Below are 11,710 nucleotides of genomic sequence, written 5' to 3' on the forward strand. Positions count from 1 at the left end.
TGTGAGCAGCATTCTTTCCATGACTTTCCATGACAACGTAACGCATCAGGCCATTTTGGACGCAATGGAAGCTGCTGAGATCGGAGGCCGCACGTTCAGCTGGATACGCAGCTATTTATCAGAGAGGTCGTTTTTTGTCCTGACTGCGGACGGAGCAACGTCTTTACACCGAAATTCGCGCGGAGTCCCTCAGGGTGGAGTGCTGAGCCCAGTTCTCTTCAACCTTGCTCTTATCGGCCTGGTCGACGTATTGCCACAATCTGCTCAGATCTCGGTATATGCAGACGACATCTGTATTTGGGCATCAGGGGTGACCTGTCCTCAAGTTCGTGCAAGACTTCAAAAGGCGGCATCGATATTGTCATCTTATCTTCGCTTGCAGGGCCTGAACATTTCGACCGAAAAGTGTTCACTTGTGCCGTTCACACGCAAATTAATGTCACGCTACACCATTCGCATTAATGGTGAAGCCATTCCCTATAAGAGAAGCCACAGATTCCTTGGTGCTGTCATCGACAGGAACCTCTCGTGGAGTCCACATGTCTACGCCATGAGAAAGAGACTAATTGCGATTGTGCATGTCCTGTCCTTCCTCGGGGGAAAGTACTGGGGCGCATCAGTGCGCTCTATGCTGCAACTGTACCGTTCCCTATTTCTGGGCTACATGCGGTACAGTCTTCAGATATTCAGTTCTATTAGAAAGACAAATATCAAGACTCTTCAAAGTGTGCAAGCGCAAGCTCTCCGTATCTGCCTTGGACTGCCTAAATGTGCATCAACAGCAGCAACTGTTCTTGTTGCCCGGGAACATCTTGTTACTACATACATTGCTGTTGACACCATGAGAACACATATTCGGCACCTCACACGGGTTCCCTGTCATCACCTCGCAACACTCCCAATAATTAGGCCGCGTACTGCATTCGCCAAAGTCATTGAAGCTCATTGCGCATATCTTCCATCGGAGTTCACCCCTGCGTCAAGACCGTGCTCAACCTTATGGAGTCTTCATGAACCTCGGGTTCACCTCTATATTCCTGGAATTACGAAGAAAGCTGGTGTATCACTACCCGCTCTCAAACAACTGACATTGAATCACCTGCACTCTTACCACAGTCACCGCATACATGTTTACACAGATGGATCAGTTCACTCGATCAGATCTGCGGGGTCGGTGATGATACCGGCCAGATCCATCTTCATGAAAGTGAAGACGACCTGTGCAACATCAACTGGTGCGGAACTCGCAGCCTTACGGGCTGCGGTAGAGTTCATCAGTCAGGAACCTCCACATGACTGGACGGCTTTCACCGACTCTAAAGCAGCCCTTAAAGCCCTGCAAGCTGCGCTACGCCGCGGGTCGCAGGAACAACTTGTTGCTGAGATTCGTCTACTGTACCACGGCACCGTTTCCAAAGGTCATGACATCATTTTTCAATGGCTGCCAGGACACTGTGGTATTAACGGCAATCACCAGGCCGATGCGGCTGCGCGTTCGGCTCGCAACGACGGACTTCTAGTGAGGATACCAATATCAAGACCTGACGCAGCGTGTGGGCTTCGCCCTTTGGCGCTGGAGCTCACACTTTTAGCGTTGAACACGGGAGAGTTTTGCAACCTCCGCCTCAAGGCAATGGACCCTGGACTGAACCTTCGTCTTCCACGTAACTTGACACGTAGCGAAGCAACATTGTTATTATGCCTTTTATGGATCGGTGTTGGTTTTACCAACCTCTATGCTTTTTGGATGGGGATGGCCGACAGTCCTGCCTGCGAAAGCTGCGGTTATGAAAAGACCATCGCTCATCTTCTCTGTGAGTGCCCTGCATTTGCGAGTGCAAGACATACACCGTGTTGTGCCTTGGACCGCCTCGATCCTCGCCCATTAACAGAGCAAAAGATCCTCAGTCCGTGACCACAGCAGTCGACTGCCCTCAAGGCATACAAGGCACTCTTTGCCTACTTGAGAGCGACTGGATTGAGTGACAAATTGTGACAGCGTTGTGCGTGTGTGTTATGCCTTTTTCCCCTTCTCTCTTCCTCCTTTTAGCCCCCTAATCCCTCTTCCCCAGTGCAGGGTAGCCAACCGGAACCCCTTTCTGGTTAACATCCCTGTCTTTCCCTCCTCCTCTTTATCTATCTATCTCTCTCCCTTGCCCTTGTCATTGTTTTAGGACTGTGTTAACAGCCCACCTGCATGCTTCACATGAGTCAATGAGTGTTTTTAATTAGAACGTCCACCGGGAAAGAAATATCGTTCGCTTCTCATCTGCCAGGCAATCTCGGCTCCTCCTTTGGCCCGCGTAAAGCCGCATTCAGACTATATCAAATTTGTGGGCGAGATGAAGCGGATTCTCTTCGCCGGAAAAAAGAGGCCTGTTATCATATGCACCGCCCGCGACTGCGGAACCGACTCTGCACTGCGGCTGCTTCTCGCTTTTTCATGAAAGCAGTTTGTTTTTTATCTGCAATAAGCCAAGGAAGCGAGAGTGCGCGTGAGCCCCGCAGACAGTTCGCGCACTTGCCTATCGTCGGTCGCTCGACTGCACGCTGTGTTTCGCCTTTTTTTAGTATTCTCGCAGTCCTCGCTTCATTTCCCGGATGAGATCGGAGATGTAATGTCGACCATTTCAGAGCAGGATGAACTCGTTTCGATTCTCCAGTGCAAGTTTGTAGTTGTTATGCTGGAAGAGTCGCAAAAGGCAGATAAAAGGTCAGTACGCGCCGGCGGCGGTGGTGGGTGCGGCCATCCTTAAAGGAACACGCCCGTTCAGACCAAGCCTGCAACCTCCTGACGCTGCTTTGCGACCGAGACGTGGAGTATTGCAGAGAGTAAGTTCGTGTGAACTTCGTCGTGACTTTAATATGTGAAGCGCTATCACCTCACTGGGTTTTTCTCTTCTCGGCCGCTACCTGCCTATGTCACCGAGCAGCTGCGACACCCTTGTAGAGGTTCTTCGGCCTCGTCTCTAGAAAAAAGACACGCGATTCCGTTCAGCGATACATGTATATCAACGCCTGGCGCAGGTTATCAGGTGAGGTGGAAATTTTATATTACTGTGTGGACAGGATTATGTACTGTTGGTTTCATTTCTTATTTTGATTATCATGTCATAGACGGCATAACGTAACGTGTACAAGAAATGTGTAGTGCTAATATTATTCGATTTTGCCACATTTACCTTTCTTTTTCGGTCCTTTCATTAATTGTGCCGTTCGCCCGTGGCCTCCTTTATTTCGGGAGCTCAATTTTCTACCGTTGCGCCACTCCAGCTCCGCGGTAGCGCAATCGATTCCTAAGGTTAAAATATTTTGTACTTCGGTCCTTCAGCAAACAGCTTTGCCTTCAGGTGTATTTAGGGACCTCGGTGGTATCTGGAATAGCTTCGAAAACAACCCTCCGCCCCGTTTCAGGATGAATACGCGAAACGTACTGTACTGGCACTCGAAAAAAAACAGCGTCAGGAGAGAAATGATCTGTGCGTTGGCTTCGGAGCACGTAATACATGAGTGGTACACGACCGCGGGAGGTCCGCATGCATGAGATGAAAGCTATCAGTGGCGAGCGAACGACGCGCAACGTAATGTCCTGGCATCCGAGAACACGGTCATCGCGAACATCGGTGTGACGCAAGGTTTAATAGTAACTGTAACTACCGGTCGCTCCCAGTTCATTGCCGATTTTTTCCAACAGCGCCTCCTTGTGGGTTCCGTCCTTGAAATTCAAATGGCGCTTGTCGTATAGGATTGGGAGCTCGTTTATGGCATCATGTAACATATCCAGAGAGAAAGCTACGGCCTCTTCCGCTGCCATGCTTGTCGCCATACTGGATTTTGACCGTACGTGAAGTCAACGGTCCTTCGTCACTTCTGAGGCGAAGGCGGAAAAATGGGCTCCGGACCGACAGCCCTCGCTGCGCCGCTTTTCGCCTTCGTCGGCGCCAAAAGCGGCCGAATCTGGGCGAATCTGCTTCGCTCACAGGAATTTTGGTTTAGTGTGAAGGCGCCCTAAGATAACGTTTCGCAGCTGACCGCTATGGTGATCGTTGGTTGCATATTCCCGGCCTATACAGGAGCAGCATTATGACATGCCTGTTCATGCTATCGCATAGAAAATAGACACACACCGAAGAAGCAGAAGAGGAAGCGGAACCGAAGCGCAGAGGCCACCACCGATTCCTTGGTAGCATTTTTTTCAATACTATTATTATTTTTACAATTATCGTTATCTTTTAACCACTTGGGTACAAATCTCAGTGTCAATCTCCTGCGTGCGCAATGAATTTCCCGTTTTATTTCGCTGTTTCTTTTTGTTCACTGCTTTCTTCCTCAGAATTCAGTTTATTTTCGTCCACGAAAAGATTTCTCGGAAAAACTCCCCAATTCTTGGCAAATCCCCCTTTGTGGGCATGTGCCACATTGGTAGGACAACAACCGCCACCGATTCACGGCGTTCATTTGAGGCCAGGCATCCCGCCTGGATGAGCCTCTCGCAGCCGGGTCGTCGCTGAGGACGGCAGTTCGCGGTGAGTTGATTTGCCGGCACGCGACAAGTAGGACTCACGACATTATTTGAACGCCTTCCCAAGCAGCGCCGCCATATCCGTGGCCGAATGCAGCTGCATCACAGAGCAGAGGACTCAGAATCTTTCCCTCCGCTGGGTGGTGACGAACATACGCCTGTTTTCGCACCATCAGGCGGGAAGAACAATCCGCAACTCTAGCTTTCCCACACAACACCAGGCATCAGGAAATTGGTACCTTCCACTGAGCCTGGAGGTGGCAGTTTGCGGCCAAGAATATTTCTCTCTTTTCGTCTTTTACACAGGCCAGTGTGATGTGCGTGCCCATGCTGCATTTTCCATCGTCAGTGCAAGTGAGCAGGAGTGGCATAGAGCCGTTACTGGAGCTCGCTCCTTTTCCAGAAATTCAAGGGGCTGGGGTTTCCGCAGATTCATCCCCAGAAGCGTCCTTGAAGGCGACAGTTTTCAACTCTTGCAGAGAGGCAACCTCGTGACACGCTGCGAGTTGACAGTCTTGGATGGCTACGTCAGCGTGGCAGGAAGATGTGAGAAGGACATCGCCTACATGGCTGATTGCCGACTCTCCGAAGACTTCCACTGGCTACTGGAGAGCGGATGCTACGCTGATGTAACCATTACGGTCGGCAGAGGCGCGTACCGTGCCCACGTGACGATACTGGCCTCCCGGTCACCTGTGTTTCGAGCCATGCTTAGACACCAGATGCTGGAAGCGTAGCAAGGCGATGGGATTTCGGACGCTGACTATGACGTGTTCAGCTAATTGCTGTCCTTTGTCTACACCGGCCGCTCACCGAACCTCGCTTCTATGGCTGACTCACTCTTCTGGGTAGCCGACAAGTACTGCCTGCGTGGTCTTCGAGACATGTGCGCAGAGGCCTTCATGGAATCCTTGGATGTCGAGAATGCTGCGACCGCGCTCATCACCACCGACCGCCACAACGTTGCCGTGCTGCGCCGTCGTGCCATCGACTATATCTGTGCTCACCGGAGTGAAGTGATTGAGACGAATGGCTGGGGTACACTGATGAAAAGCCACGCCGACCTGGCGGGAGACGTTGTCCGCGTGCTCTTCGGTTGCAACAGCAACTCACTCGAACCGCTCGCTATGCGAAGAAAAACATGACGAAGAGGTTTAAGCAAGATTGCTTGGCTCATGTTCTTTGTTTTGCACAGGAGCACTCGACTGTCTCTTGTGCTTCAACATCTCGGTGCAGTAACTTCTCCCAGAACCCGGCTTTGTGACGGAGGTCGTCAGCAAGCTCTGAAAACTGTTACTGGTGGTGTTATTTGCTTCTTCCAACAAACCGCGCCTGTTAGTAATTCGCCACTTATATTTACCCTCTTTGATGCGCGTCAGAAAACGTACTTCAGTAATACTGAAATTAAAATCTGCCAACGGGAAATCAAGACCCTTATGTGTGCCATGTGTTTTTTTTCTTTGTTTGAAAATCACGATAATTTGGTTGCGCTCACAATTTAAATACCACGCACTGAATTCTGATGTACCAGCGCACTTTTCGAACCGATATTTGCAATGCTAATGACTTGAAAAACTGTTATGAGCGGTGGTGAAATTTTGATACGAATTTTGATAGCTGTAAGATTTCATGCAGAACGATAGATGCATCTATAATTGGCATGATAGCGAAGGAGCCTTATCGTGCATATCCGTATAAATCTCTAGATATCAGTTCATACTATGACTTAGTAGTTATTTTAAAATAAAAGGACACTCCTGCTGTTGATGAATTTCTCGGCAGAAATGGGACGCCATACTTATTTTCAGCACAAGGCAATAAAATGCATTCCCACGCGCTGAACCATTTAGAAAGCAAAATCATTCCAAATAAAGAATACTTGATTCATCCATACCTCTAAGGAATAGAGCTCGTTCTGGGTCTAACCGGTAAAAATCAAATACGCTGTGACTTGTAATTTCCCATCCTTGGCGATTTTTTACAGTGTTGCTGGCTGCATTTTACAACCTTTCCTGGCCGACCTGGATGTCGGATATATGTTTATACCCATTCATTCATTAGATCGTACATCTTCAACGATCGCTGGCGTTCACACTTTATTTATTTTTTGCACTATAACCAACTGGACACAAGATATCATTTTGTGTTTTGTGCCAGGCCTTCTAGAATGTTTCACATGAAGGTTTTTTCGCAACAATCTTTTTTCAGTGTAGCGAGTTCCGAATATGTTATATCTTAAAACCACTCAGCCCGTCTACCTCCACTGGAACAATGACTCTACGGTTCACGAGGTCAACAACATATCTTCAGTGATACGCACGCAGAAAAGGACTCATGATGCGGTATTTTCACTGCTCTACTCATCGTTTACACAAACAAATAAAGCCCGAAAGGAAGTTTCAGTTTCACATTCAAGAATTTTTTGTTGCAGTTTATTCTATTGGTCACGTAGTATGAACAAAAAGTCATAGAAGATATCAGTTTGAGATATAACTTTGCACATACCACGACAGGCAACTAAAACCACGTCGACCACTTCTGCAGAGCAGGCAGTTTTAAGCAGCGATCGGAATCAACTTCCCCCCTTCCCCCTCTCTGTGCAAAGGAAACAGAGCTCCAACAAGACTGAATTCGACGAACTTAGCGAACATATTACAACCGTCTCTTACTCTCTATATTCTCTGCTTAAAGACAGAGTGGTTTCTCGATTCAGCCAAACTTTTCATTTGGCCGCCCTTCTCTGTTTCTCTGTGAAACAGACTAGGGCCGCGTGCACCGGGGTATCTGTCGTAGCCATTTCCTTTACCCACTCTTATTCTTCGTTCGTAACAGGTATCCTCTCTCTAACGTTCGTAGTGCGCTGGATAAAAGACTATGATGCACGGTTGGATCACCTAACTCTATATTGTTTTCGGCTATTTTGATTCGGACTACCTACCGAGAGCTCTCCCTTTCCATGTAAAAGAGATGAAATCATGTCACAGGTCATCAGGAAGGCCAAAAAGCTGCTTGCTTAAAAGCTTAAAATAAATGTCTTAGCCATAAATTGCGAGAAAAATCAGGTCCACACTACTTGCTTGATGATGGGCAATGATGAAACATCATAGGAAAACATGTATCAGTACTGCATAACGATGAGCAAGTGAACCAAGGGGCACGTCTCCCTAATGTACTGCTGGTAATAAGTCTCACCGCAGCTCCTCCTGTGTTCCTCAGCGTCCAGTCGTGTGTGAGAAGAGAAATCGGGGCAACATCAGGGTTTAGAATCAGTCCAGGGCCATGGGTGGCCGGCAGCCCTCTCCTGCGTGTTGTGGCTTCGTAGGGAAAAGAGATTATGAGATTTCGGTCTCAGATAGTTCTGAGAGAGGGGTGATAGCTTAAATGCGCAGTTAACGCAGCGAACTGTCGTTGCAGGGCTAGGAAATGATGTAGGTTAGAAAGGCAGTTTCACTACCTTTTGTCTACAAGTTTGCATACTGCGGAACGAAAACATACTAGTCATATTACACCAAATCGCACTACGTCTAGCGTCAGAGAAACGACACGGATGGATTTAACTGAGTTTTCTGCGATCATTATGGGTATGTAGCTACACCTACAAAACAACGCGTTAAAATCACATCTTAAGCAGAACACGCGTCGCATCATGGGTACCACAGGTGTGTTTATTGCATTTTTAATTTATAATATTCTAACAGCAACTAATATAAATGCAAAAATCAGATTATTCGCAGATGATTTCGTATTACTAAAGGATGACTTCGTAACATAGCAAGCCCTACCTGTGTTCCTCAGATCCAGTTTTCCCTCAACGAACTATCCCAATGGCAGTTTGTATGACAGACTGAAATCAAGATGGAAAAAAAAGACAGTGTCATAAATTTACCCCTGCATTAAAACCACCAGTAACACATATACAGGTAACAATGCTGTAAATGATTCAGTTTCGACTTTTAAATATCTCAGAATGAAATTTAACTCCATTTTAACATTGAACGATCGTATCGAGCGCATAACATCACAGGCATTTAAAAAACTCAGCTTCCTCAAGCAATGAGTTCACTTCACGAACTGTGACACTGGACCTCGCATATAACTTGCTCCTTCGGCCTACGTTCGAATACGCGTATATAATTTCACATCTCCGCCATGTCGCTTGAACTAATCACCTTGAAGAAGTGCAAAAATAAAGCAGCACGGTTCATCCTGTCATCTTATTCGCGATTTGAATGCGTCACCAGCGTGAAATATTCCCTTAATAAGTCATCACCCCCCATGCGCAGGATATTGGCCCGACTATATTTTTTCCGCACTTTATTCTGCACTGGCACCTACTTTTCTCGTTCACGAATTTTCACAGCCCATCAGATTTCTACTAGAATAGAACGCACTTGCAATTGAAACCAGCGTTCGCTCACATTGAGAAATACCGGAATTCACTTCTTGTACAAACAATATCTCAATGAAACTCATTAATATGAAGCACTGTCACTATCATCGATTTTCATTTTTTTTTTCAATCAGTGCTTATCTACAGATTTCTTACAACCCAGGCCATTTATTAATAATTTTTTTCATTTTTTTCTGCGTTGCGTGAAGTTCTTGTTTTTTCTTTCTTTCGTTTTTGTAATGTTCAAGAAAAAAAGAAGCAAAAGTGTTCCTACCAAATTTTCCCTGTTCATTTAGCTTCTATTCTGTAGGGATATGTATTGTATTGCACCCTCACTGTCTGCACTGTATTTTTTTCTTTCGCTCTCTTACACATGACGTCTCTTTCTGGATTTTATTGTAATTGTGTATTTTCATTTACTCTGAAGGATACTGAATCCAACATCTGCCCGCATGTAATCTCCTTGCGGGATTTTAGGGTATGTAAATAAATAAAAATAAAATACAACTTTAACAGCTCTAATCGAATCTCGCATTTACCGGTGCTAATCGCCCTGTTAATTTTTAACTCACATTTTTCGCTCTCATTGAGATTCAACCAAATGGGATTACTTACGACAAAAAGTAAAAGCTTTCTTGACGTTTACAGCCCATTGCAGCGAAAGGCACTTGCTCTTTTTACTGCATATGCAGACGCTCTGGAGGAACAACAAAATGAAAACTGGCAATTGGTAAACGGTCTTCTGCACAAGGTATACATATTTTGCTTAGGAATACGGGTCCAACATCTGGTGTTATCGAAAGATATGAGAGAGACAGTGTTGTGTTTAGGACATGATGCCATTATAGCCGCACACCAGGGTGTTGAAAAAACGGTGTCTAGAATCACCGAGGAGTTCTTCTGGCCAGGTGTTCAGAGTGATGATAAACGCTTTTTTCACTCATGTGACGTGTGCGAGCGTACAGTTCCGAAGAGAAGAGTTGGTCCCGTACCTCTGGGCAAGATACCAGCCATCGACCTACCGTTTCAAAGAGTGGCTATTGACATTGTGGGGCCAATCTCTCCAGTATCTGCCAGATGCAATAGATATGTGCTTACTCTGGTTGACGTGGCCACACGTTATCCTGACGCTGTTTCATTGAAGACTATTTATTGACAGTATCTAAATGGCGGAGGGTTTATGGAGATGTTCTCGCGTTATGTGTTCCCGAGGGAAACTGAGTTACCGGGGCTCGAACTTCACGTCGGAACTAATGAAGGAGGTTAACCACGTGTTTTCAGTAAGGAATTACTAACAACGCCATACAATGGCTTGTAGAGCGTTTCAACGGCACCCTCAAAAATATGTTGAGGAAAATGTGCCAGGAGATAACTACGGATTGAGATAGATATCTCCCAGCTCTTTTGTTCGCTTACCGGGAAGTACCGCAAACGAGTCTTGATTTCTCGCCCTTCGAGATGTTGTAGGAGAAAACCGTTAGACGTCAATTTACACTACTTAAGGAGCTGTGCGCTAATAAGGAGATTACATCAGATATCAAGACAACATACACATACATTCTTGAGTTGCGAGACAGGTTGGAGGAAGCATGCAGGCATGGACATCAAGTACTGGGAAGGGCGCGCGAGCGCTATAAAGGATGCTATGACAAGAAAGGCACTCACAGCAATCTGAATCCGGGCGACAGGGTTCTGATCCTTCTATGCACGGATCATAATAAGTTACTGATGCAATAGAAAAGCCCTTACCTTGTCACGTAGAAGAAAAATGACATGGATTATGAATTACTGACGAATAACGCCAAGAATGTTTTCCATGCAAATATGTTGAATAAGTACGAGGAAAGAGTTCCCACACGGTAGGCCTCAAAGGTACCATGCTCGGTAGTTGCAGAGGAGACAGGTGATGCTGCCGAAGCGCCCACGTAATGTGGGAATAACAATGTAGAATAAAACAAGGAACTAATGAATCCCAATTTGAACGAAGACAGACGATCATAGCTCTACTCCAAATCAAGGGGATGTCTCCAAATGTGTCCGGCAAAAAGGAGGTCATATGTTGCAAATTAGATCTCCATACAAAGAGCCAACCTAACAGCCCTAGCTACCTCTGGAACGTATCTTTTTGTTGTTGGTGGTGTTGTTGTGTGCTTATGCAAGAGAGTGTGTTGTGGACATTAACATGTTTATTAAGGAGGCTGTGTTAGCGGTGTGCCTTTGGTGTGTGCTGGACATTCCCGGTGTATTGGGTGCTGCGTCCAAAATCACCACAGAAGATAGTCGGTTGGCTGGAAGGCTTGAAGATGAGAATGATGTGAGCAGCTTTTCATGGAAAAACTCTTGGGAGAGGGGGTTGTTGTCACATACAATAGGGAGGCCGAAATAAAAGTATGAACGAAGAAGACGATGAGGATGGCGATAAGGATGACGTGTATTAACTGAAGAATAAAGAAGATGAAGAAGTATTCGGTGAGGTGAGAAGAGATGATTGATAGAGAAGAGAAGAAGAAGAGGACGATGACCAGGGTGATGTGTACAAACGCCAAGGTTATAACAGCGCCAGGGAGAGCGAGGCACGGGGGGAAGAACAGAGAAGCGGAAGTTCCGCCGGGTCAGGAACGCCTCGGCTGTAAGGGAGCACCGCCGGCTACTGCTCCGGTGATCTCGAGATCTACGGCGCCGCACTGGGGACTTCCTGCCGTTAATAAGCTCTTTCCGGGGAGTCAACGAATGGCGCAACGACCTGCTATGACCAGGGGTGCCTCCAGCGATGTTGCCACAACTCCAACTTCGCCAGC

At 46.7% G+C, this 11,710-nt stretch overlaps 1 protein-coding gene across 1 annotated transcript; it reads left to right on the top strand.

The window, feature by feature from the left end:
* Positions 1 to 1,787: 1,787 nt before the first annotated feature.
* On the top strand, positions 1,788 to 5,928 carry LOC144102277 (speckle-type POZ protein-like). The gene is made up of 4 exons (XM_077635580.1): positions 1,788 to 1,814; positions 4,829 to 4,876; positions 5,002 to 5,255; positions 5,304 to 5,928. Exons 1-4 carry the CDS (start codon positions 1,788 to 1,790, stop codon positions 5,665 to 5,667), a joined length of 693 nt encoding a protein of 230 aa, XP_077491706.1. The 3' UTR covers positions 5,668 to 5,928.
* The last annotated feature ends 5,782 nt before the right edge of the window (positions 5,929 to 11,710 follow it).

This window comes from Amblyomma americanum, chromosome 8 (assembly GCF_052857255.1).
Source record: "Amblyomma americanum isolate KBUSLIRL-KWMA chromosome 8, ASM5285725v1, whole genome shotgun sequence".
Classification (NCBI taxonomy): Eukaryota; Metazoa; Arthropoda; class Arachnida; order Ixodida; family Ixodidae; genus Amblyomma; species Amblyomma americanum.

Excerpts from the sequence above, each read along its gene's own strand:
- LOC144102277 (XM_077635580.1), top strand. The coding sequence starts at position 1,788 with ATGAAAAGACCATCGCTCATCTTCTCT. Across the intron at positions 4,877-5,001 it reads ATTTTCCATCGTCAGTGCAA|AGAGGCAACCTCGTGACACG; the intron begins GTGAGCAGGAGT and ends CAACTCTTGCAG. Across the intron at positions 5,256-5,303 it reads AGACACCAGATGCTGGAAGC|ATTGCTGTCCTTTGTCTACA; the intron begins GTAGCAAGGCGA and ends CGTGTTCAGCTA.